This window comes from Hydra viridissima, unplaced genomic scaffold, assembly GCF_058129835.1.
Source record: "Hydra viridissima isolate aposymbiotic clone 2 unplaced genomic scaffold, HvirCarnegie_v1 scaffold_2, whole genome shotgun sequence".
NCBI lineage: Eukaryota > Metazoa > Cnidaria > Hydrozoa > Anthoathecata > Hydridae > Hydra > Hydra viridissima.
In genome coordinates, this window is record NW_028324301.1 from 6,252,026 (window position 1) to 6,278,891 (window position 26,866).

Sequence of the window (26,866 nt, forward strand, 5' to 3'; positions counted from 1 at the left end):
ATATGAACAAAATCTACTCATATTCCAGTCTACACAATATTAAACGTGGTTTTATAAACTACTTAACTAGACTTTTTCTAAACTAACGTTGAGCATAATGCCACATGTTGACTTTAGAGCGATTCTTCACCAACGCGACGTAAGCAATTGAAATCCGCCAAATATTCTTAGACCGACGATTGTACTAAACTAATAATTTAACCATCGAGAAAAAATATTTTAATATCAACATTTAAAAAATATTTTCACAGTCCGGGAGTATTTGAGTTACTAGCGAACTATAATTATTTATTAATTGTACCGGATTATTTAGAGGTTGAACCAGTTTTTTTATTTTATTATTTTTTTTTAAATTAGAAAAAACATTTCTTTTATTTGATTATTTGAACAAGTTTATTGTAATCGCGTTCATGAATCAAATTGTTTTGCACAGTTACAGCTGGAGTGAGTGGCTTGTTTAAAGGAGGTTGAGGAAGGCACAGGTTAGGTCAATTTCTCTTTAACTCTAATAATACAAAAGAAATTAAAAATGTTAGCACATTTACTTCTTCTTTTTTTTTTTTTCTTTTTTTAACTTTTACCTATTTAATCGTATTTTCCATTTTTCAGCTTTTCTTTTATGATTCTTCCAGTCATTTTTTTTTGTAAGTTCAACAAGACAATTTTAAAGGAACTCATTTCATTTGAAAAAAAAATTAAACTTAAAATCATATATATATATAGACCTACATGTTAGATTTTGTAGACCACGAAAAGTTTGAGAAACTAAAATTTTCTAGTTAAAGAAGCAGCTGATCTTGCAATCATCAAAGAGAATATAAAAAAGTTTTCATTTTTATCATGTTTTGAACTTAGCAAGTTCCAATTTCTTCGTTTAACTTTTGTTTAAAAACTATCATTATTTTAATCTGTGACGTTATTTTTGAAATTTCACTGCACATTGAGGTTCAAAATGACATCAACTCAAGTGGGAATTTCCTCCCCCCAGCCGCGGACTGTGGGGAGGGGGAATTCCTATTTCAATTGGAATTCAAGCTATTTCTTTTTTTTTTTTTTTTGAACATTTGATTATTTTTAATACTATAGAAAATGTATCTTTATCTTTTAAACTTGTTTAATAAATCAATGATCTTAAATATCGAGCGTTTAAAAAAGACTGTTAATTAATTGATTAATTTTCCAAATTTTTCTTTAGCAGCGTTAAACAAACTTATTAATTCTCAGCAGCAATCTTATGGTTTATAAAACTATTCATTCTGTTGCTGAAATTTTATTTACTCGTATTTTTAAAAAAACAAATATATGTAAATAATTCAAATCTTTTAGAAGGATTTCATATAACTAAGTTGTATACTTATTGAAGTTGGAGCCTGACATATGAAGACATTGGCGCATGCACAGTATGAAAATTTTTTTTAAACTTTAGGCCCATTATTTTTATTTCCAGTATAATAGAAAAGTAGCAAAAAATAGTTCCTAAAAAAATTCTTTTCTGAGAAAAATATCCATAAGTGGATTTCTTAAGATATATGTATATTGTGTGTGTGTGTGTGTGTGTGTGTGTGTGTGTGTGTGTGTGTGTGTGTGTGTGTGTGTGTGTGTGTGTGTGTGTGTGTGTGTGTGTGTGTGTGTGTATATATACACACACACACTTATACTTTTTTATAACCAATAATTGTTCATTGATATTAAATATGAAGCACCAAAGAAGGAAGTGTTAAAATCAGTTCACTCCATACATGGGCACAAGATCAAGTTAGATCTGTAAACTCGGTTCAAACTATTTTGAATAATTGCCGCCACTTTGTTAGGTATTACTTGAGCACTTCTGAAAATGTCGGAGAGAGGAGAGAGAATGTTCCATTCTTATTGATGATAAAAATATACTGGGGATAACAATCGATTATCGCCATTATAGTTTTTAAGTGTTGTGACTTTTGAAGGTATGCCTGGTTTTCAATATCATATTGTTTGTCTTTTTTGAGGCATTTTTGAATTAACTTTCATGCAAAAGGAGGTTCAGTTCGATTAAACTACAGCAATAAAGTTTTGTTTGTGTTAAATTTGCGTTGTTTTTTTTTTGTTTGAGTGCTTTTCGCAAAATGTCAGCAACAAATCGGTAGAAAATAGAATTATGGATAAAAACTTAAAAAAGAAGGATGATGTCATATTTTTATAAATTATGCAATAGTTACTCGATTAAATCATGCTAAAGTACGGTAAGGCGTTTCTTTATATTTTATGTTAAGAAAGTGCTGGAAAAACTGAAGAAAAAGTGCTCAAACAACTTCAATGTAACACCACGAGTACAGCTTTTAAGCGTGTGATGTAAACAAAGAATTGAAATATTGTTAAAAATTCCGATGCGACTAATAAGAATTACAGAATTAGAAAGTTTGACGTCAATTTTGTATTGAATTTGATGAATTGCATTGACATAACATAAAAGCTCAGAGAAAACAAAAATTGTTTCTAAGATATTGTTTAGTGTCCATAGCGTATTTGTAGGGTTGTTGAAGCCAAATGGTTCATATTGAACCGACAAATTGAACTACCAACAAACAATTCAAAACAACTTTTCCCGTTTCTACGTTTCATTTTTTTAGCTGAATTTTATTTAATAAAAGTCTCCCAATACAAACATGGAGGGAAAGGGGGGGGCATGTTGATTGTTTTCAGCCATTAGAGAGAAATTTTACCATTATAATCAGAATTGTCAACTCTTTTTCATTTCAAAAAAAATTTCTCCGTAAAATATCTCAATAATTTCTCTGCAATGATTGATTATAACAACTAAAAAAACAACAGCGAAAGCTCGACAATTTTAACTTATCACAGTGTTATAAACTTACTACTGCATCAAATTTAAATATATTTCATTTAAATTCACTTGAAGTTTTCTTTCCTTTTTTTTAACGCATTTTAAAGTTAGAAAAAGCTTTGAACAAATTGAATGGAAAATTGGTGGGAAATCAAAATTACTGATGAAAAAATGGTCACATTTCTATGATTTTGAGATAATTTAGAAAGTTAGACCATGATTGCTTTTCGAATTATTATTTAACTGTTTTTTTCACTTAAAACTTGGTTCAGAAAAATTTTTTTTACTGGACAATCAATAAAGCATGGTAAAAAGTATAAGATCTTCAAAAATGTAACGTTTTTACCGCAGTAGTCTACAGATATGACCTTGATGGTTTTTCACTTTCATTTATTTGCCATCGTAATGAGAAAAAAGTGAACAAATACATCTGTTTTAGGATGTAAGTTTCTTACTGCAATAATATTAAGTTTTGGTTGACACGAAATTCAAACTTACCACATGTTTAGTTTAGCCAGTTTACTCATTTAAAATGAAAATTATTGCATCAAAATTTTTTGACTTGCACAATAAAGTAAAATGCAGGGTTCGAGAGTGTTCTTTCCTAACTTCTTTCAGTTTAAATATAACGGTTCTTTTTCTTCAAATTTATACATCGGACCAGGTAATTATAATATCATCTAGAAAATACCACAAATATCTTTGTCACGCCCCTAAAAAAAAACCATACTAAAATTTTCAGATTAAATTTTGTAACAGAAGAAGAGAAAGTGTTCAATGATTCAATAGGTTTGCCATTTTGGCAAGATTAAAATTCTGGCAAGATTAAAATAAAATTTCCTTCTCTTAACAAAATCACTTTTGATAAATTCAAGAAAAAGATTTGGAAAGCTTTAAAAAAAAAATCGAAGGAAAAAGTGGTCGTCATGCCAACAGAAATATCGAATTACAAATGTGAAATTAAAAATCCTCTTTTGCTTAAAAGCTCAAAATTATCCAAAGTTTATATCTTTGCTTCTGTTATGCAAAAACTTTTTAATGAAAATTATCATTTCATTGGATTCAAACGGAAGGGATGAAAAAAGTTTTATCAGCCGTAATTATATGAGCGGATTTCTTGCGAATTAAGGAAAACATGGAAAAATACCTAGATCCTTATAAAAATCTGAACCAGTGTTCCTAACTTTTAATCCAAAAAAGTTATTTTCAAATGATTACAATCAATTTAGCTATTTAAAGAATTTATTTCATACACGGAAAAAGCAAAAACATTAAATCTAATTCAGTATACAAAAGGTAGATCATCGTGGACGCATTTACCAGACTCATTACTGATAGCGATCTAAATATACTCAAAAAAAAAAAAAAAAAGAAAAAGAAAAAACAACAAGAAGTTGGTGAAATAACATCCGTGAAAAAATACAATCTTCAGACTTCGAAGTCGGATTTGATATTATTTTTCTATTTAAGGAAAGGTTCAGCAAGTGGTAACAAATTTATTAACAACTCAAAGGATAAGAATAATTTGAAAGAGATCCAAATAAGGTTTAGTTTATTCATTCTTAGGCTGCTTCATGCGAATAGCAGATCATTACATGTACCATTAGAGAATAATAATTTAAAGTCTTTTTAAAAACTTAATCTTGATTGCGAAAACTTACAAACTTCAAAAAATTTTTCATTAAATCACCATGAAATTTTTCTTTTTTTTTGTAATCTATTGTTATAATTTCGCATACAATTTTTACAATTTTAAAAATTGTAAAAAGTTTTAAAAAAAAGGTTTTAGTAAGAAAACTAGAAATGCTGTAAAATTTGCAAAACTGTTTTATGCCATTCACTGCTTTGCACGACATCTGTGAAAAACTCGATAGTTAATACTAATACGTACAGTTTAGTACTAAGTCATACATTTGCTACAGTTCATGTTGCCGCCTATTGGTCGTTGTTTTTTATAATCTTCATCGTCACTAGAATGGATCTCGTCAAAAGATACACATTTGCATTGCTCTTTATTGCTCTTCAAGCCAAGCATCTCACTTTTAATCAGATCCCAAGTTAAAGTATTTTTGGATTTAGGGTTTGTCAACTGTGTTGGCTGTTTAAACTCTTGCTCTCCTATTTCTGTTTTCATATTGGATATCGCTTCAGTAGCGGCTTGTAAAAGAAGCGCTCCCTGAATAGTTTTTACTTCCAACCACGTAAACGACTGGCTATCGTTTAAAAAAACTTCAAAAGAAATTGATTTTGTTTCATTAATCTCGGTGAAGCGTCGAATTTTTCGCCAGGGAATTGAAATGGACATTTTTGCTGAAAAAACAAAAAAAAAAAAGAAGATAAATCGCATGCATCTCTATATCAGTTGCTCTCATTAATAAAATGTAATAGAACACTAGTAAACTAAGAGAGGAAGGGGAGGGGGAGTATTAACCTAAAAAAAACCTACGAGACAAAACCATCAAGTTGGTCGGGCAAACTTTTAGCTCAATTTTTAAACCTTTTCGCAGCGTATTGTTCACTAACTTTACACTATTTACTACTTCCACGTTTTGAAACTTGATTGTTCCGTAGTCGGCAATTTTTCGAGCAACCATAACGTATTCCTTGTAAGTTACGAACTTTTCATCAAATGTAGATTCAAGACTTTCTTTTTCATCCTCTGTTAAAGTAAAGCTACCCATGTTAATTTCATTAGAAACTTGCAAAGCCAAAAGGCGAAATGCTGCAGGATCAATTTTGATGAGCTTTGTTTCGACTGATAGGTTGAAACACCAACGTTGAATGGTTGTCACAGTTTTGCACGGAAGGACGATGATTTCTGTCGGAGCGTACTTTTTTATCGGATAAATACTTCCTTGAAATAAACCAAAACAAGGTTTGCTACTCTCGTACAGCTCTAAAGTTGCACAACCAATATTGAACAAGCGCTTTGCAGAAATGCTACAATTATCCGTTTCTACCCTCACAATAGGCTTTGACCCTGGCGGTAAAGTCCATAACGAAATAAACTTTTTGCTCGGTTTATAAACCAAATCATGAGCACTCAACATTTTCCTTAAAACAAATTGGAGAAAAGTTAACAAATTTGTTCTAATAAATAGAGCTAAGAAATGGTTAATAATTGATGTTTCTTTAGTTCGTTTTATTTCCATTAAAGGTTAATTAATGCAAAAGTGAGAAAGAAAAAAAATTATTTTAATGAAACTTTATGTTACGTAATAAACAAATTGTAAGGATTAACAATAAGAAAAGGGAATTCAGAATAAAGAAAAATGAAAAGGTTGATAGCAATGGTGGCACTTTACTGGTAGGCAGAATGAAATTCAACTAGTTTGTGGTTTTTTTAGTGACGTTTATTGATCTCACCAGGATGACGTTCTACTGGTCACAATCTGAATAGCGAAATGTTGAGTAATATTTTTATTATCAATTCTATCATCAGTAGGAATGATGGTTGCAATCTGAGCTTCTATTTCTTGTTTTGAATTCAGAAGCAAACCAAAAGAGGAACAACCCTAATGATGAGAAAAAGATGATAATTGAACTTTTACTGTTTTTAGTCAGATAAATACTTATAAAATAAAACCGGTATATTGATAGATATAAATCGATGTTACCATCGATGGTTTTATCGATGGATATATCGATGAAAATTAGGTAAAAAAAATCTATCTTTTATAGTTTTTAGAATTCAGTTTTAAAACTTTCACTTGAAAAACTTAAATCACTAAAAACATGTAAATATTATTAATATAATATTTTGGATAGGCCGACCAACCCGGTTCCTAAATTGTAGATGACTAGGTATTAAGGCAAATTTTCTTATTGGATACTGAACTTAAGATTACAGGTGTTTCTAGTTTTATTGAATGTAGCAGAGTTACATATAAACCATTCGGGTCTATTTTTAGACAACTTAAAAGGAGGTTTTTAGCGGACATAAGTAAAGTTTTACAGAAATAGCCATATAACCTTTTGCCTTACATTCATCGTTATGGTTTCTGTAACTTATTATTAGTATTGTTTATATAGGAGTACTTCGATGAAGAAACTACCACTGAGTACTGAAAAAACCATATTATTAGTTCAAAGATTCGACAACTTTGTATTAAAATATTCATTTTGAAGAGACTAAAGTCAACCTTTTTTGCTATTTTTAACATGACAGTTATATTTATCCTATTGTTATGCCATTTCAATCTAAATTTTTCACATTCAGTTATTTTTATAGTCGTGGCAAATTAAATTAGAACAGTTTTAAAATCATATTTTGTAAAAAATTTATGGAATAATGGGATAAGATCTTAGAATTACTAGCTGTTAATTTGTAAAGCTACTAAATCTTAGATCTTTGGGTTTTTCGATCTCACAATTTTGAAAGAAAAGCTTTTTTATATCAATCAAATTTAAAGTTTTGTGACGTTTTCAGTTATGTAATAAATGTTTAACAATATTTCTAAATATAAGTAGCTATATGGCAAAAAAAAAAGTTTTTTCAGCTCCGATCGTGGATTTTTCACTGTTAATTGGCGGCAGAAAGATAAAGGCTAAATGTATATTTTTATTGGCATGCATGAAACCTGCATTGCTGAGTAGCTCTAACCAAGTCAAGTTCTCTTAGTTATGAAGAAAAAGGTATTAAAAACAATTGCATCTCCCATTATTTTAATTGCGTCACTCAAAACATCATTATTTCAGTGCGTTACTGTACTGATGCTGATATCACCACGATGATCGTGATGTACGTAGCGGAATAAAGTTTTTAATTCTTGAATAATGTTTCATTAAATCTTTTTTATAGTATTTGAAAAATTTCATTAAAAATTGTTTATAATCTTTTACTTTTAAATGTTTTTTACCTGATTATGATACTAATATCATAATAATATCACATATTTTGTGATACCATTACAAAAAAGCTTTCGACAGCAGCGAACAATCATTATTCCATCTTTATTCCATAAACCTTTTTTCCATCTGAATTATCGCCGGCATAAAAATGATTCAAAAAGGTTTAAAAATAAACTGTAACGCAGAAAGCATGTTTACGTCATTAAAAAAATTATTGTAAAATTGTAAAAGGAATGCCATAATAGATGTACGTCAACGAACAGAAGGGAATAATATTAAAGTTCTTTGTCTATTCGCTATATTTGGCAACCTATACAAGCCATGATGGTATAAAGCACATTTACAACAATCTTCATATTTGCTTAAAGTTAATGATGAAATATTTTTAAAATTGATTACAACATTTTATTAAATACCTTCTCGTTATTTAATAACAAACTAGAAAAATAAAAAAAAGGATGAACTCTTTATGATCATTTTTTTTAAAGATCAGAGAGTTTTGAATCTGCTAGTAATTAAAAATGAATAAAAAGAGGCAGTTTTATTATGTAACAAATTTAGCCTGTAACAGTTATTTATTGATATTTTTATTTTAAATTTTAAATCGCAGAAATTATTTTTAGTTAGGTCTTTAGTTCTGTTTTTCTACTCAATTGAAATAAAAAATATCAATAAAAAAAATTTATCAGATATCGACTATATGAGGCGACTATATTAAGAATTCTCAAACAGGATCGTGGGGTCAAGAAAAATAAAGATATAGATATCTAAAATATTATCAATCGAAATGTGAACATCACGTCTTATTTGATTTTAATCACAGTTTGAGGTCAAAATCATGATTAATATCAAGAAAACATTGAAACAAAAAACAAACAAAAAAATAAGTTTAAGTTCTTTTTTTCACTTGCTAAAGATTTTTTTTTACCCGAGAGATCCCAGAATCTATTTGATGTACAAACAGGACATATATATTTTATGACGTCATTCTAAAAGCAGGTTTCACAAGCAAAAATAAATGTAAAGGTTAAATGCTGCATTCTTATTGATTTGAATGTGCTTTTTAACAAAAAGTATGTAAAAGAAAAAAAGTAGATAATGTTAAAATGCGAATCGTTTGTATTGTACGACTAAGTTGCTCTTTAAAAGATCCTGAAAAATCTTTGAAAACGTTTTTTCTGGTTTTGCTTCTCTTTCTGTTACACATCCTATAAGCAAGTGAAGAAAAACGGACTTGCAGACTAAGATCCCACTGAAATACCTGTTTTAAGCAGTCCCAAAGAAATTTAAACTATTTTCGAGTTGCGTTGGCCTCTAAGCTTATTAGCCTCTTTGATCTTCAACGTTGTGAAGCATAGATATATAAAATATTTTATATATCTATGTTATTAAGCCGTATAAACAAAAAGTACAAGCGTGTGTTTTAATCAGCCCTTCATTTAAAAACGATACAATAAAAATACAGATAATTATCTAAGTTTGGCTTCGTAATATCATTTAGTAATTGCTTAATAATTTTACAAAGCCAAATTCCTCCAAAAAAACTTTTGAAAAAATGTGGAACTCGTGAAGTCTGTTAAATATAATTAACTTTTGTGGAAAAAATAATCGAAACACTAAAAGGAATTGGATGAGAATTATATACACTTAACTAATAGTGGTAAAAAAAACTATTGAAAAATTCACCGTCGTTGAATATAGTTTGAACAAAGACAATATCAATAATTAAATTACATATGCATCATGTATGATAACGAAATAAGCGAATTAAAATCCACGTTTGTTCTGGTTAAACTTTCTGTTTTGTTGCAGAGAATGCTGTTGCATAGTTGATGGTTTACTGATAATAACGTCATTTTTTTAAAAAAAAGTATGTTTGCGTTTGCATCTCGGGTATTTTTTTGCTTCTTTAACTAAACTTGTTAGATATCTCGCGTAAACTACATATCTCTTTTTAGAACGAAAAAAAAAAGTTATTAAAAGAAGGCACAAATGCAAGCTGACACGCTTTCAACATTTAGGTAAGAAACATTCGCAAAAATTCCTTTTTTGTGTAATTAACATTCCTTCGAAAGTTCGAACTTTTAATCCACGTAATATTTTTATAGGGTATATATTTTTATATTCGTTATTCAAAAAAACCTCTTGTTGATGGTTTTTTTTCTTTTTTTTTTTTCATCTTTCGATAATTGCAAGGATAAAGAGTTAGATAGCTCAAAACAGTGATATATTCTGTTCATTTCTAATAATTCTAACAGAAGGGACAAAGTATCATGATCTGAGATTTGCTTCACAAGAATCCAATTTGAAAATTTATTTCGTAGCAACCCCTAAAATGTTTATTCCTAAGTTCAGCGCCACTTGTCTCGTAGCATGTTATTTCTCCTCGGTTTTAAGAGAATTTTCACCCCGGGGTAAAAGTTCCATGCGATTGCAATATAATAGTTTTTGCTGATTGAATTTTTATACGAGGCGAAATTCCTTTAAATCTGGGTGAAATGTTTAAATTGAACGTAAACATTTTCACAGTATGGCAGAGTTAATCAGTATGAACTATAACACTGAGATGATTTTTAGTCGGCTTTAAACTCTAAAATTAAATTTTTAGTTTACTGGCTAGGCACGCAGATTCGAGGAATGACTTCAATCTTGAAGAAAACATTAAAAACGTGGAAAACGATATTATTCTCTTTTTCGATCAAGTTACTCAAGCAATCGAGGTGCGTAGAAGAACGTTGTTAAACATACTGAAAAAAATCAAGAGCGATAAATTGAGAGCTGCAAATAGTCCGCAAAAAAATATTGATACTAATGGAAATTGCTTACGATTCTATGACATAGGAGAAATATACGATGCTGTGGAGAAATGCGGCAAAATCGACGAAAGCAAAGCATACGCCGAAAATTCTTACGCTTCAGGTATCGGTTTGAAATATGCAATATGTAACGAACCAACACACTTTTCTTTAAAGACCTGTAATATATACGGAGACGCGAGTTGGGTCGAACAAGACAACGTGTGCGTTGTAATACAAAAAAGCACGGAACAACATTACAAATGCGTTCTAAAAAACAACTGCAACGGAGTCTATGATGTAATTTATGAAATAAGTGAGCCTGGTTGTTACGAGATTAAAGTAAAAGTTAACGGCAGAAACATTAAAAACTCTCCATTTAAATGCTGCGTATTTGAAAAACATGACCTGAAGTTTAAAGCTGAGGAAAACACCCCTGAACAAAAAATGATACAAAAAAACCAAAAAACAGCGCTGCTGGAAAAAACTGACTTTCACAGACCGTCAAAATTATATTCTAATGTTGGAGCAACTGCGCGTGCGTGGAAAGTTAGGGTAATTGCAGCTTGCCCTAAAATCAAAGTAAAATTCGGTTACTGCTGCAATTCTCCAAACCTTCCGGATCTAAGCGAAGAATATTTCTGCAAATTTGACTTTAGTGAACTCCATTCAATCGTGGACGAATCTCCTCGACGAAATTTAAGATACAATCGGAAACAATCTACGTTTCAAAGATCTTCCTTGACATTCGTCGTTATTGAAGATGTCAGCGAAAATCTTATTCACGTTGCAGAGGAGGAATCAAATACAGAAAAAATAACTTCATTTAAAGGAGACAGCCAATCGTTAATCCCTTTTATCAGCATGAAGCATTTCTGCCAAAAATCAAATTGTCCGAGGCCTAGTTTAGTGTTTATTTGAACTGTGTTATCACTGTCTGCTGAGTTTTGAGCAAAGGTTTCAAAAAATTTTGTTCGATATTTTCAAATTCCATAACTCATTTTGGAAAATTTGAAAAGTTGTATGGCTTGTTTTATTTTCAAATAGTTATTTCAAAACAATAACATGTTTTAAATTTTATTATTTTGGTACGGAAAGTTCTTTTACCATATAATGCGTAGTTAACGAAGCGCCATATTTGAACGCGTAGTTAACGAAGCGCCATATGCATTAAATGCGCTTTGAAGCATTAAAACAAAGTCTTTCAATAGAAACGAAGGATTAAAATAAACATTACTACTAAAAAACAGGAATTGTCGCGTTGCTCAAAAAGCCAGGAATGTAAAATTTTTTCGACTTCTTTCATCATACTTTTGGCATAGACTGGATGCACTGTATAAAAAACCAGGTTCAAACAGTAATTTACATAACAGAAAAATGACACAAGGTTTTAAAAAATTGATTTTTACCTTAAAATATACAAAATTATTTCTGATTTTCCTTTGCGTCCTTCAAATTTGTAATTGTGTAATTATATGTTCATAAAATTTTATTTTTCAAATATTCATACAAATCTAAATGATGAGAGTATTTTGAAATCGAATTGATAAATCTTAATGATGAAAAATATTCTGAAATCAAAATCCTCGCTTTCTGTTTTTGTGACATTTAAATAAACCAAATAACGACTTTCACTTTAAAAGTAAAAAGGGGTAATAAATATCAGGGGATTAGGTTCACGCTTTAACCTAACACTTTTAAGACAAGATTTTTAAGTCAATTTTAAAAACAGCGTCGATTTTTCATCTACTGAAATGAAAAAAAATATTCATTGAAAGAAAAATGACTGTTTTATGAAAAAAACCAGATATTTTAGAGAAGACGCGAGTAATTTTTTCACTTCTGGGGTCAGTTTTCTTTTGAATTGCGTGCGAAATCAAAACGTCCACCCACACAATCACCATCGCGACATTTCGCATCACAGGGGGTAATCAGCGAGCACATTAATGTTTTAAAATACAGTGATAATGACAATCAAAGTTCACTGAGACCAAATTCTATTGTTTCTGGTGCGGTGATGATTGTGTGGGTGGACTAAAGCCAAAATCCAAGTGCTCTGTTCAAAACTTAAACTGTACTATCAAAATAGATGGAATGAAAAGCGAAAACACAACGATTATAATGAGTCTACCCTCCGTTAACAATACCTATCCGTTGTCTTAGTAATAACGGGTAATCACTCATTAATGAGACTACACTAGAATAGTTTTTTTAACCAATAAAGATGTTTTAGTTCTGTAAAAGCATGATACAGAAATACTACTATAACTCAGGCAGACGATAGAGCAGCTTCACCATATCAATAACTTCACCATATCTATGACTTTTTGTACACAATACTGACATCTTATAAGTCTTAATTTTCGCCTTTTTTCAATTTTTAGATTCTATTTTTCAATTGATCAATCATTTGTGCTTCTCATCTTGTTTCCATAGACAAGTCCTTTCAAAATAGACTTAATATTTTCAAGGGAATGAAGCTTTGAAGTGCAAGCAGGATTATTTTTCCTTTTTCTCTTGGAGAAACTGAAAAACCAATTTTGCATAAAGAGATGATACAAGATCCGGCCAAAACACATTATTACCTTTTGCATGATACTGTTGAATAAATGAAAACATCCTTTTAATAATGGATTCGTGTAAATTAAAAAGTTATGAGCAGTCAAATTTAGTCTCATTATTGTAATCTAAATGAAAGTCAGCGACTGATGGGGTTTTTGAAAAAAAAGATATTTTTAAGGTCCGAAAAAACTTTTTTTTTCACATAATCAAATTAGGTAGAATAGATTCTGGTTATATACATAGAGTAGAAAATAAATCGCCAAGTTTGAGATTTCTAAGCTAATCGGAAAAATTGGAAGTACTAGGTGTATATTTTCATTTTCTTACAAATATCCAATTTTCCAATCATTTTAAAATAAATTCAAATCATTTTTTTTAAAAAAAAGCTTTAATATTTATTGCTAAGGACTCACAACATGTTTAAATCCTTCTTCTCTTGTCAGTTATCAATATATATATCCCGTCTACCATAAACCTAGCCTAGAAACTGCAGGGGGGGATGTTGTAAAAAGAAATCCGGAACTTCGTTGCCTAGGTAGAATGATCCTCTCTCACACAATCCTCTGCAGTCAGTTCTGTTCTTAAAAAATGCTTAGGACAAATGCATTTCCTAAGAAATTCTAGGCTTCTATGCAGTCTGATGTATGAAGGGGTCAGTTTAAAGAGTTTACATCTTCATTGTACACTTTTAAATTACCCGGTGAACATTTTTTAAATCTTGCATACGTATCTTTCCGTAATGCCAAATACTTTCCTACCAGTTCTCGTAACAAATAACAGACATGTGTAGATGGCATAAAAATCATAATATACTTTCCTTGCTGATAAGATGATTTACTGCATTATGAGCACCAGTTTTGGAACTTTCTAAACTGTTAGCTTTATAATTACTATGATAATTGTGCCTAATGCGCTTTAAAGCCGATTGTCTCATTCTTCGCAATAGTCCTCAAACTTTTTGTAAAGCATTTTTATTAAATAAGATTATTTAAAAAGTAAATATTAAGGAAATGTCTACTTTATTTGAAATATCGTTAAAAATATTTATTCGATTTTTTTAGTTTTTACACCTAGCACTTCTAGGGGTTTTTCAACTCTCAAATATGGTGTACTTATTTTGACATATGTAACCAGGAAAGATTGAACGCAAAAAACTTTTTCCGAGATACAAATATCCCCCCACAAATCTGATCTTCGAGTATAGTTAAAGTTGTGTTGTTACATCCAGAGAATTGATTTGCGCAAGAAAGTTAAAGGGGCAAAAATTTGAAAATTTCCATCCACCCTTTCAGATTCCTATTATATTATATTCTGTGGTAATTTTTAAATTTCAATGAAACATGAAAAAATTCAGAATTTGAGCTCTCAACTCCAAATAGTTTAAAAGTTATGATGATTTGAAATTTAGCCTAAAATGCAATACTTTTTGCTCAAGTCCCAGCATGATGGATTTTATAGCATCACTTTTTTTGATAATTCAAATTCTAGTGGAAGAAAACAGCTGAAAATCAGTATCTAATCATTTTTGAGGGTGCTGAATCAAGTTATAGTGGAAAAATGTAGAGAAAATAACAAAAATAACATTTTTTAACAGTCATTTTTTGATTTTAAAATGGCGAAGACAAGTTTTCTGTTGTTTTTTTTTACCGTGGTTTACACTTTCACTAATTCCTGGAGTTGCTCAACTCTCAATGGCTTGAATTTTTTTTTATAGAAAAGAAGAGATGTTAAATCATCTTTATGTAAAAGACAGTTTTAGTATTTTGAATCATTATAAAGATATGCTGTTTTGAACTTTAGACTGAAAATGCCATCTTTTGGGCCCGTGTTCTCAATTATGGATCTTTTATTAGTACCTTTTCCTGAATAATTCAAGTTATAGTGGAAAATATTGGCTGAAAGTTGGTATCTGACCGTTTTTGAGGGCAGTGAATCAAAAGTAAAGAGAAAATAACCCAATTCAAAGTTGCAGAATATTACAAGTTTAAAAATAGAAAAATAGATTTTGTTTTTATCAAGATATTTAGTTGTCTAAATATAGTTATGTGAAACCAGCTGTGATATATTAAATCTAAAAATTATTTTAGTTTTATCGTTCCGTTGCGAAAATTGCAAGAACGTTTCGAAATTAATAATTTTGATAGCTGCTACAAAAAAATAATTGTAAATAGGTGTTAATTGTAAATATGCGTTGGTTTTTATGACACTTTTGTCTGATATAAAAGGAGAAAATTTGTAAAAATAAGTTTTTGTTTGAAAAGAATATTGTTTTCATCTCATCGATGTGTTGTGAGAAAACTGCAGTTTTAGATTAAATAATTACTTAGTGTTATTTGTATGTTCATTTTCTTTATCATGGCAAACAGCCAACGGTGCTCAATCTGAATTCAACTAGGAAGTGAATGTCATCTGACAACATACACACCCTTGCTTGGAATTGAATACTTTGAAGACCTTCTTGATGATGATAGAGAAATGTCAAATCAATTTGTCCCCATTTTAAACAATTTGGAGTTGGGAGCTCAAATTTTGCATTTTTTCATGTTTCATTGATAGGTATTACTGGTTAAAATTTAATAGGAATCTGAGGGGGTGGGTGGAATGATTGTCCTACTTTTACATTGAACTACCCAGAATCTTTTATGAAAGTAATTATCTTATCACTTAATCTTTTAGTGAGAAAAGATTAAGGAAGACTTTAGAGTTTGTAGTCTGTAGATGTTTAAAATTCTCTAAGATTATTGATTTCTTATGTGAGTGCAAACTTGTTTCCAGGACAAAATTTACTTTTAACAGCGTAATTCAATTGATATTTTAAACAGGCGCTGGCATTTCCTGGAATGAAAAAACAGAAGTTTAAAGACAAACTTAAAGTAGTTCGTTTTTCAACTTTTATTTTTTAATACGCAGTTTATTGTTAATTTGATTTCTGCTTGAAAAAATTAAACCCACAAAAATAAATTCATAAGAAGCAAGTTTAAGTTTTAGACATACAATAAAATTCTCACCTCACCCCCCAAAAAAACAAAACAAAACTGTAAAAAGAAGATTTTACAGTTAAATAAATTTTATTACAAACAAATTCTGCAACATTTAGAACTTTAAAAATATATAAACAAAATAAAATATTATTTGCATTGAATACCTCTTCAGTTTTAATTATAAAAATATTTTTTATTTTAAATGATAAAATTCTTATTCAGTCATTGAGTCAATCTATTCTAAAGAAAACAACTAGACTAAAATGTCCAAACAAGGAAAGGAGTCAAAAAAAGCAAAAAACTTTAATACGTCAATTAAGGCAACATTTTCCTAAAATTTATAAAAGGTTGAAGCAAAAAATTAGCTTTCAAAAACTTGGTCTTTACAAGAAAAGTTTATAATACTCTTTTTCTGCAGATTCTTTATGGAGTCTGCTATCACTCGAGCTGTTTCTCTCTAAAAATTGAGTTTATTTTATTATAATCGACTCCATAGTATGATTTCAAGATTATAAAACAAAAAGTGTAACTACAACCTGATAGCCACCTGATGTAACCATCGCAATAGGAATAAGTTTACTTCTTGCTAAATTAAACACGATTTCATCGCGCTCTATAACTCCCTATATTTTTGAAAAAAAATCAAAGTAAAATTTTACATAAAATAACTTATCAAACAAGGAAATAAAAAACTTTTTTGTCACAGCATTTCACAATTTTATTGGTGAGTTACTAAAAATCAATAGTTATAAAATTATTCTATCATATGTAAGGGAAACTCATATAAAAATTCAAGGCAATAAAACGCTGTTTACTGATGAGATATTGCCAGTGAAATTTAGACGAAAAACATTAATTAATGCAAATCAGCAGCTCTATATGTGTTTAAAGTAAATAGCCCAGTCCAAACTAAGCAGGCAGGTGGTTCCTAGTAATTTGACTTTAAATCCAAGGTGGAGCTGACTTACATGTTGTCAGATATTTAACCTGAATAAAATACAGTGTACAAGATATACAATACTGAGTGTACCACCAGTTGATATCTAAAAACATTCTCAAAACTTTTTCTTCTTTATACTTTTATACTCTTCTTTATACAAGTTTAATGGAAAACTTCGGGGGAAGGTGTGGGTTGAGTGTAATCAACAAAAATTGTATTTTAATATTTTGCATTAATTTTGTTAGCATCCTAGTAAAACATTTATAAATGCATTTAAGATGATCTTTGAATATTACTTTTATTTATAGGAAAGAGTAACAAATAAAAGGTAATCTATGTTATAAATTTATTTCCTGTATTTAAAGCCTTTTCAAAACTTTATAAAGATAAATAAGTTTGCCTTACTATGTATTTGGATGCAGTTTTACCTTGTCAGTCACACTTAGCATTCCTAATGGATCGCCTATTAAAATATCAGTACCTTTAAAAAAATAAAATATAATATATTTAAATATAGTATATTTAAATATAAAAACTCAAATAAACACATAAATGACAAGCTGAATGAAAAGTACCTGCATTATAAAGAATGAAGTCTGGAGTTATTTCTTTAAAAGCTTCTTCTAGGCTTCTAAAATTTGAATAATTATGTAATTGTATTAATAATTATAATTTGTTATACTAAACTTTTTTTTATATTTTTACAATAAACTAATGTTAATTCTGAGTTCCAAAAAATATCTTTAAAACTAAAATTACAAAAACACTCTTAATAGTATTATAAACAGAATAAAAATAAATAATAACACCTTTTAACAAGATCTAAATACTTTCTGTCTGTAGTGTAAGGCTCAAGTTCAACTTTTTTTGATATAGCACCTATAAACAAAAATAGAAAATGATTTGATTTTTGTTAAAGTTTCCTGCTTAAATCAATACAAAGTAAAATACTTGACACTAACTTTTAGCAACAAAATCACCAGGATAAATGTCGGCATTGTATGCATCCATAATATATACACTATCATCTGAAATAAAATCTCGTTCATGCCCATTGCCCTAAGTTTAAATGTAACTATTGATTTTTCTTGTAAACATGCATTATAGAAAACACTTTTATATCAAATTATTGTAAAAATTTAATGGATAGACAATTTAATAACTCAATTACCTGGTGAGCATCCAGATCTATAATCATAACTTTCTTAATTCTATCGAACTCATTTTTTAGCATCTAAAAATTTTTATTGCAGATAAAAATTAAACTAATATTTAAATAAGAAATCTTATTCTAAAACCACTAATAAAAACCTGAAAGAAAAAATTTATAACATATATGTACCTTAATTGCTAATGTGATATCAGCATAAGCACAAAAACCTCCTCCTTGACTTCCTGAACAATGATGAAAGCCTCCTCCAACATTAATAGCCCAACCTCTTTCGAGAGATATTTTTGCAGCCTAATATATATACATACATACATATATATATATATATATATACATATACATATATATATATACATATACATATATATATATATACATACATATATATATATATATATACATATATATATATATATATATATATATATATATATATATATATATATATATATATATATACACACATATATATATATATATATATATATACATATATATATATATATATATATTAGGGCCCTGTGAATCGCTTCGATTCGATTCGCGAATCAAATGTCGCTTTGATTCGAGATTCGATTCAAAAAAAATGATTCGAAATTTTCGAATCATTTTTTTATTTAAATTACTTTATGTTTTCATACAAACGGCGTTAAAAAGTTTTCAAAATATCAATATTTATGTTATCAGAAAATTCTGCGGTAGAGTAATTTTGGAACGTAAACATACTTTTCATTAAAATTAATTGTCGATTAGGGATTTAAACAGAGCGGAACGCAAATTAGTAACGCAAAAGTTAGGTTTTATTTTTTGAGTCGTTAATGTTTAACTTCGCTTTCACTAAAGTAATTTTAAATTCGATACTTTTTGTTTGTGCTACATCAAGCTATTTTTGCATCAAGCTATAAAATGACTTCTAAAAAATTGGCAGTTAAAGAACTCTTTGAAAAAAAAAGGAGTATTCTGGCAATACAAACAAGAAAATTGCAACAAAAAGTATTCTGCTCAGAAAACTGGAACTTTATCTCATCTATGGAACCATTTAAAACGTGACCATAAAAAACTACACGTAGAAGCAACAAAAAAGCGCACATCTGCTACTAAAAGAAAAAAGAATTCCGATAACACAATCGAGCAATCATCAAGTTCCTCGTTAAATTCGTATTTTATTCGACCTCCAATAGATAGAGTTATTAAAAAAAACTACGACCATGCAGTGCTTAGATTTGTAATTGAAGATGGAAGATCATTTGAGACAACTTCTGGATCTGGCTTTATTAATCTGTGCTCGATGCTTACTCAAGGGCAATATCATCCACCACACCCGACCACTTTATCTCGAAATTTAGGTGACATGGTCGATGATTTATATATTAACTTCCAACAAAGTATAAAAAGCCAGTTAATCTCCAAACCTAGCATCACTTTTGATCACTATAAAGCCGACAATGGCGATAACTTTCTTGTTTCTACTTGCCACTTTATTTCATCCTCTTGGGTTTTAGAATCATGCTGTTTATCAGTTGTAAATCTGGAAGTAATAAATGCTTGTCACAAAGCTACTTCCACTGAAGAAATTTTAAGAAACGTGCTGTCAAAATTTGACTTGACTTCAGATAATATTTTCCGAGCTACAACCGATACTACTCCTAGTATGCCATGCACACTTAAACTTCTTGGGATTGATTGGCTAGGCTGTTGTGCTCATAAACTCCAACTTTGTGTGAAATCAGCTATACACAACCAACCAATTCTTGTTACATTAATTAGCAAGGCTCATAAAATAGTAGGATTTTTTCACTCATCATCAGTTGGACAGGCAGCTCTCAAAAAGTATCAGATTTCTCAAGGAAAACCTGAGTCAAAGCCTCCAATGGATGTGGAAACGCGCTTTAACAGCACTTCTAATTTATTGGAATGGATTTTAAAAAAGTAATGGTTCTATAGAGATTGCTCTAGTTGAGTGTTCACAAAAAAAAACTGTATGAAAGTGCCACCGACTTGTCTAACTGAAACACAAGTGCAATTATTAACAGTAGTCGCTCCTATTTTTAATGCAGTATCTGAAGCCACCACTATACTAAGTGCGGAAAAAAGCGTAAGCATTAGTTTAGTTTATCCGTGCATTACAACTTTGAAAAATTATCTTCGCTCGATGGATAAAAGAGGGATGGGTAAATTTGTTGACGATCTTCTTACGCAGTTGGAAATGAGGTTTGATTTAAGTGAAGACGTTTTTCTTACCGCTACTTTCTTAGACCCTCGATTTAAATCAGAAATGCTTACTTTGGCAGAGAAACAAATGGTAAAATCTTATCTAATGACATCTGAAAAAAAACACGATTTAAATATCACTATGATTCCCGCTGAAATTCAACTCGAAGTAGCAAATTTGTCATCTGAAGCAAATGGAATTTTTGATAAAATGTTTGAACATATCTCTAAAAATCGTACTCTACCAGAGAAAAGAACTTTAGATGAGCAATTAAATTTTGAAACTACTGCATACATCGAAGAGAAAACGTTGGGACGTTCAGATTGTTCTATTCTCGACTGGAAAAACAAACGTAACATTTTCCCTTTATTATCAAAAGTTGCAACTGATTTTCTTGCTGTTCAAGCTACAAATTGTTCGTCTGAAAGAGTTAACTCTGTGGGAGGAGGAGTGATCGACAGTAAACGCAATAGTCTTTCCGAGCAAAATGCGGAACGGTTAATTTGGGCTAGAAGTAACAAAAAGAGTTTGTTCAAATAACATTCAAGTTTTGTAATATTTTGTATAGTATACATAAAAATAAAGATAAAAAACTTAAATTTCTTTCAATTATTGATTCGATTCGTGATTCGATTCGCGAATCAAGACCTGCTTCGATTCGAGATTCGATTCGAAACTAAAAATGCCGATTCGCAGGGCCCTAATATATATATATATATATATATATATATATATATATATATATATATATATATATATATATATATATATATATATATATATATATATATATAGGTATAAAGAAAAATGTTGCACAAATAACTGCAGAACTTGAGCATGATTTTGCTAGATTAAAGTTTGTAATAGTAAATAGTGTTTTTATCATTATTATGATTGTTTTTATTATTATGATTATTTTTACTTATTTCACCATTTTACATTAATTACAAAAATATTTTCCAACTTTTTACTTTTACAGATGAAAAAAAAAAAAGATAAATCAAAAAGTTGTTAATCAGCAATTTCTATTGTTGGTAAAGTTACTTCTATTAGGTTTAAATTTTAACAATGATACAATTTTTTTGAGAAAAAGTATTAACTTTCAAATTGCAATTACATAAACCTTTGCCTGTATATTACACTTTTATTTTGTCTCTCTATATATTTTATATTGAATACAATTACAATATTAACATTAACAAAAACTAAAGAGAAATAAGGTTTTTTAAAAATCCACATTTATCATTTAGTACTTACTAAAATAGTTCCACCAGTATGAAACCTAAATGGAATAAGTAGGTTACGTTCAATAATGCATTTTGGCAATAATGCAACTGGCATAATTTCTGTGATTCTGGCAACGGTTAGGCTTGACTAACAAATAGAAAAAAAAAATATCCTAGTAAAATGTCTAACAAAATACTAAAATACTTCATAATTATGCTAAAAATCACTGTGAATCAGAGACACAGCTTTAGAGCACGGTTTTATGCTTTTTCACTCCATAAAAAACTAATATTACTGATTTAGTATTAGTGTATCATTAAAAATTTTTTTGAAAACAAAATTGGATGTTAACTTATTTAAAAATATCTTATACAAACCATTGAACAAACTAAAATTCAAATAACAAACAGACTATTCTCTATTGCATATTTTTACCTAACCATATCCTTTAAACAAGCCATTTGTTTTTTTTGGATTTAAAACACTTTAAGTTCAATGAAGTAAAATAACTGCTGTAAACCTGTCAACTGCTGTTTTTGAACAAACTCCACTTTGATGCTGCTGGGATTCCCTGTAAATTCAATAATAGAAAGCCTGATGAAGCTGTACATGTAAATTTCCAACAACACTACTGCAGTTTTTTCTGGTTTTAGAAGAAACCTTTACTTAATGAAGTTGGTAAAATTATTTTACTGGGTATCTAAAAAAAACAACTTTTCTCTCCTTATTAATTTTTTAAAAATTCATAAATGCAAGTATTAAGACAAATAAACTAAGCCTATAAATCTCTTGAAAATGATTTTTTTTTTTACTTATTATTTATAACAAATCATCAATGGTTTTGAAGCATTTATTTATAAATTTACATGTATTTAAATATCACTCTTGAATATTGAATGGAAAATGCTGTTTAGGAATTCAACTTTAATGTTCCTAATTAGTCTAACTAAACAAATTTTGTGGCTTCAAAACTCAAAGTTATGAAGAAAAACGATACTCAATATTAGCACATAGACACTTCAATTACTGCAGCAAACTTGATCTTTCTTGCCATAGGTCTGGGAAGCATTTAAGCTGACTTGCTTCATTTATATTTAAAAATAAAACGAATAACTGACAACATTTCAAAAGTGATATTTTTTATTGATATATCATTTATATTTATATAGAGAGATTCTCCAGCATGATTAAAGTATCATGACAGAATTTGTAATAACCTTCTAATTGATATACATTATATAACTACAACATACATTACATTATATATAACTTTTGGTGTATAAATAACAAATAATTATCAATATATATCTCATTATATTAACAGATGGATTTCACTGAAAAAGAAAATGGTTTTAAAAGATTGTAAAGTAAAAGCTATACATAACGTAATACATATTTTAGTTGTATTGTAAAAGTAAAAAAGATTTTAAAATGTCTAAAATAAAAGTTCTTCTTGTAAATGAGGCATTAGAAAAAATCAGTTTGTTTCTGTTAGAATTTTGAGAAACCTATTCAAATCATGCTGAAAAGGTTTCTAATAGTTATAGCTATAATAAAACTTTAAAATAGTTTAGAAATCAAGAAATGATTTTAAAGTAAATTTTTAACACAAACCAAATTTTTAAAATCTTTTTAATGAACCATATACATTAATACTAAACTAATTATGAAGATTTAGTGACATGACATAAAAACCTGGGGTTTTTCTGGCTCACAGTGATATAAATATCAAACTGCATCAGTGCTATGTTAAAATAATTAAAAGATTAAATAGAAAATAAACTGCTTTCTTATCATATTGGTAATATAATTACTTTAAGACTTTCCAAGTAATCTTCAGAATGTACAATCAATAAATCTGCCTTAGTGATTTCTTCTGACTCAACAATATCCTCTTTTTTTATAAAAGATTCATCTAAATAAAAAGATATTTGATACAAATCAAGTCTACTACTTACGTTCATTGAATTTTAACTTTTTTATATGAAAATATTCTTACAAGACATCAATCTGAAGTGTTTGGATTTGAGATTTTGTTCTCTAATCTATTTGTTTAGTAATTTAACATCCAAAAGACTAATGATATATGCAAATTTAATAAACATACCAATCAGCATTTTAATAATTCTCCCCCATTTTCCTGAGTCAAACGGATGCAGCTTTTCCAAACCAAAGAAAGAAATGTTGTATGAAGAGTTATAAATGATTGGTACTTTGTTAATAGGAATATCTTTGTATAACTTTGATTTATACGTATTTGTTAACAGCTTACTAAAAAGTAATTAAATATTTATTATTTTCTGTCAAAACCTGTAACTATTGCTCATAATTGCCATTACTATTCTATTCATCAAATATAAAATGATAAGAATAATCAACAATACTTTTATCCAAAAAATACCCTTAAGAGTGTTTCAAAAAAAAAAACTTCAAAATTTCAATTAAAATTGCATCTTATAAGGTGCTCTAACCTTGATATCACTATAAAACTATTTTTTGTTTCATGGTCAGACTACTCCAACAAATCCCTGCAACAAATCAAAAGTTCATTTTTCGGTTTTTTTTTTCAGTTAAGGGGTTTTTCCCATGGATCAAATTTTAAAATCATTTTTTTATTTAGTAGAATGTAATGTTAACCTTTATTGGTTTCTAAATAATTGAAATAGAAGAAATAGCTCGAAGTAGAATCCATGATAACTTAAAAAGACATGTTTGTCATAATAGTTAGCTTTGTATATTACTTAAAGTTTCATGCAATAGCGATCATCAGATATTATAAAAGAGTTTTATAACATCTGATGATCTGTATTGTTGCGTGAAACTTTAAGTAATGTTATATAAACCTAGCTAATTATTAGTTTGTATAACAATATATTTGCTCTACTTATACTACGCTGTATTGAGCACTCTTACTGGAAATATTAACAATACTATATATATAATAATACGAAACCATCAAATATATGAGGTTTAAAGCTAAATATAGCTTTAAGCCTCATACAATTTAATACTGACTGAGTATGTATATATATATATATATATATATATATATATATATATATATATATATATATATATATATATATATATATATATATATATATATATATATATATATATATATATATATATATATATATATATATAGTATTATTAATTAAATTACAACTTAGAAAATAAAAGGAAAAAAGGAAATAATTAATAATATATATCTACAATAGGCTATTTACAGAAAATGACCTCAAAATGTTGCATTTGTAAGGCTGATAAATATTAAATTTTAAGAACCTATTTATACTTAATATTAATCCCAAAGCTGTTAATGGGAATCCCAAAAAGATTTTTTTATGGGACATCCACAAAAGAAAAAGCAATATGTAAAAAAAAAAAATTGACCTTTGACATCAACCAGAGTCAAAGGTCAAATGATCAAATGACCAATAACTTTTTTTCTATTGAACTTATCACTTTTTTGTATAGACACAAAGTTGTTTGTCTGTGCAAGAGCTTCTGTTTGCCACTAAAATCAACTTCCTAAGTATAATAGCAAAAAAGTTATGCCATTTTAAATAACCAAGGTCATGTGAAAAGGTCAAAACTTTGAAAGGTCATATCTCATAAAATAATTGACTTAAGTCAAAAAAATTTACATGTTTTGCTACTGTCCATATGCCCAACATGTGAGCTGATTTTCATCAAAATCCGAGTCAGTGATGTCAGATAGGTGGTTCCACTTGATGTGGAATGCCCCTACATCATTCTTGGTACATAAATTAAGAGTTGGCTACACTTTGTTCATTATCTCAGAAACTTTTTAATTATGCAAAATCTCAACTTGTGAAACTTTAAACTGTAACACTGATCACACTTGCTTTAGGGCCTTCTTAAAAGCTTTAAAGATTTAAATACTTCATGCACTTTTTTCATAACTGCAGGCTTGAATGATGATTTCTTGGGTTTGCCATTGAAGAAATGGAATAGCACAGTATCCTACCAGACTGCAACCAGCCTAATCAAGAACTTGTCTTGCATTATTGATGCTACAAAACAAGGAATTTTGGGGATACAGAGATTTAACAACTCAATTGTTAAAGATGAGAACCAAAAACATTTCCAGGCACAACTCATAAGCCATAGAAAAATATTTGCTAACTGTAATAGAGACAGTCTTATTAACATGTAGATTGTAAAACTTGTTAAAACTTTTGTATAAACATTTTCAGTATTCACTGTTTAGTCATATTTATTCAGTATTAGTTGAAGACTTAAATTTTCTCAGTAATATGTAAACTTAATTGTAATTTATAAATTGAACATTCAAACATTAGAATTAACTTTTTGTGTTAATTAAAAGTGTTAGCTTTTAGTGTTATGAATATAGTCAATATTCAGTCATTTTTATAGGTTTATGAGTTAAAATTGTTGATTACTGCCTTTATATACTTGTAGAACTGTTTAAATTTGGCCAGTGCGTCAATACATTTTTAGAATGCTCCCTTCAAGTACTTTAAAATGATATAAATATAAATATTATAATATCAAAATTAAATTATCAGACATTCTTGAATGATTTGAATAATCTGAAGAATTATGCCAAAGTCATAAAAGTTGAAATGATTAAAGGCAAAACGAAGTTTATTTATTGGCTGGTTTATGCAAAACACTTTTGCAATAGTAAAATGTTTACAACTAAATTTTAAAATTTTGATTAGAGGGCACCATTTGATTAGTTACATACTAACTTAAAAAGAACAAACTTATCACACAAAGAAATTTTAAATGTTAAAACTAATTTTTTTACCTGTCTTCTGAATGAGCTGTAGTCATGATGTAGGTAATACTTCCCTGTTATACTTAAGTCTATCAGTTATAAATATTCGTAGTTCTTTAGAATTATTATCAAGAATTGCAGTCCATTTTTCTAGCTGTGTGAAAAATTTAAATTATGTTGAAAGACTTTTTTTAACTAAAAATATACTATAAGATGATGATTATTTACTTTGGTATTGCTTTTTTTATTATAACTTTTAGTAATTTTTATTGGTAAAGTAGCATTCTAATTATTATCTACAGTGTGCTGTATAAGTAAAAATTTCATTACATTTTACCAAGTTTTAATACCTAGTGTTGTATATTGATATTGGTGAAGGGAAATTTTAATGATTATAACTTCATACGAGTATGCAACGAAGTAGTCATTCACACTCTTTCTTTAGGCCAGTTTCTAGCTGGTCTTACAAAAGAAAATAAACTTTACAAACTTCTGCGAATGAGTGCGTTAAATTTGTCTTAGCGACGTACCAATA

At 28.8% G+C, this 26,866-nt stretch overlaps 3 protein-coding genes across 14 annotated transcripts; 1 reads left to right on the plus strand and 2 right to left on the minus strand.

Annotated features, from left to right (window-relative positions):
- Positions 1–369: 369 nt before the first annotated feature.
- LOC145194219 (uncharacterized) lies at positions 370–11,528 on the plus strand. Of its 4 annotated transcripts, XM_090079424.1 has the most exons (4): positions 465–482; positions 1,327–1,400; positions 9,631–9,693; positions 10,281–11,528. In XM_090079424.1, the coding sequence occupies exons 3-4, from the start codon at positions 9,665–9,667 to the stop codon at positions 11,386–11,388; spliced, it is 1,137 nt and encodes a 378-aa protein (XP_089935550.1). In that variant the 5' UTR covers positions 465–482; positions 1,327–1,400; positions 9,631–9,664; the 3' UTR covers positions 11,389–11,528. The 4 variants fall into 4 exon arrangements, with proteins under 4 accessions (XP_089935551.1, XP_089935550.1, XP_089935549.1 ...); XM_090079425.1 differs by lacking the exon at positions 9,631–9,693 and having other exon boundaries at positions 370–482; XM_090079423.1 differs by lacking the exon at positions 465–482 and having other exon boundaries at positions 1,258–1,400.
- Positions 4,046–7,822, minus strand: LOC145196072 (uncharacterized). Of its 2 annotated transcripts, XM_090079426.1 has the most exons (4): positions 7,681–7,816; positions 6,188–6,336; positions 5,268–5,875; positions 4,046–5,131 (listed from the first exon to the last, which is right to left on the minus strand). In XM_090079426.1, exons 3-4 carry the CDS (start codon positions 5,869–5,871, stop codon positions 4,722–4,724), a joined length of 1,014 nt encoding a protein of 337 aa, XP_089935552.1. In that variant the 5' UTR covers positions 5,872–5,875; positions 6,188–6,336; positions 7,681–7,816; the 3' UTR covers positions 4,046–4,721. The 2 variants fall into 2 exon arrangements, with proteins under 2 accessions (XP_089935552.1, XP_089935553.1); XM_090079427.1 differs by lacking the exon at positions 6,188–6,336 and having other exon boundaries at positions 7,681–7,822.
- Positions 11,529–16,069: 4,541 nt separating the features above from the next.
- Positions 16,070–26,822, minus strand: LOC145185993 (histone deacetylase 11-like). 8 transcript variants are annotated; one of them, XM_090078997.1, is made up of 13 exons: positions 26,682–26,822; positions 26,362–26,485; positions 23,668–23,831; positions 23,375–23,475; positions 21,591–21,707; positions 18,293–18,412; positions 18,122–18,184; positions 17,913–18,009; positions 17,760–17,829; positions 17,526–17,581; positions 17,379–17,413; positions 16,547–16,633; positions 16,070–16,467 (listed from the first exon to the last, which is right to left on the minus strand). In XM_090078997.1, the coding sequence occupies exons 2-13, from the start codon at positions 26,385–26,387 to the stop codon at positions 16,372–16,374; spliced, it is 1,032 nt and encodes a 343-aa protein (XP_089935123.1). In that variant the 5' UTR covers positions 26,388–26,485; positions 26,682–26,822; the 3' UTR covers positions 16,070–16,371. The 8 variants fall into 8 exon arrangements, 6 of the variants coding, with proteins under 6 accessions (XP_089935123.1, XP_089935122.1, XP_089935124.1 ...); XM_090078996.1 differs by having other exon boundaries at positions 17,379–17,431; XR_016449869.1 differs by having other exon boundaries at positions 16,313–16,467; positions 17,356–17,413.
- Positions 26,823–26,866: the final 44 nt, after the last annotated feature.

Bases quoted from the DNA above. Each gene is read 5' to 3' on its own strand.
- LOC145194219 (XM_090079424.1), top strand. From the start codon at position 9,665: ATGCAAGCTGACACGCTTTCAACATTTAG. The intron at 9,694-10,280 runs GTAAGAAACATT...TTAAATTTTTAG, and splicing joins GACACGCTTTCAACATTTAG to TTTACTGGCTAGGCACGCAG.
- LOC145185993 (XM_090078996.1), bottom strand. From the start codon at position 26,387: ATGACTACAGCTCATTCAGAAGACAG. The intron at 23,476-23,667 runs GTATGTTTATTA...CTTTTTATTTAG, and splicing joins AATTATTAAAATGCTGATTG to ATGAATCTTTTATAAAAAAA. The intron at 17,830-17,912 runs GTTAGTGTCAAG...TTTTGTTTATAG, and splicing joins TGGTGATTTTGTTGCTAAAA to GTGCTATATCAAAAAAAGTT.
- LOC145196072 (XM_090079427.1), bottom strand. From the start codon at position 5,871: ATGTTGAGTGCTCATGATTTGGTTTATAAACCGAGCAAAAAGTTTATT. The intron at 5,132-5,267 runs GTAGGTTTTTTT...TTGTTTTTTCAG, and splicing joins CAACTTGATGGTTTTGTCTC to CAAAAATGTCCATTTCAATT.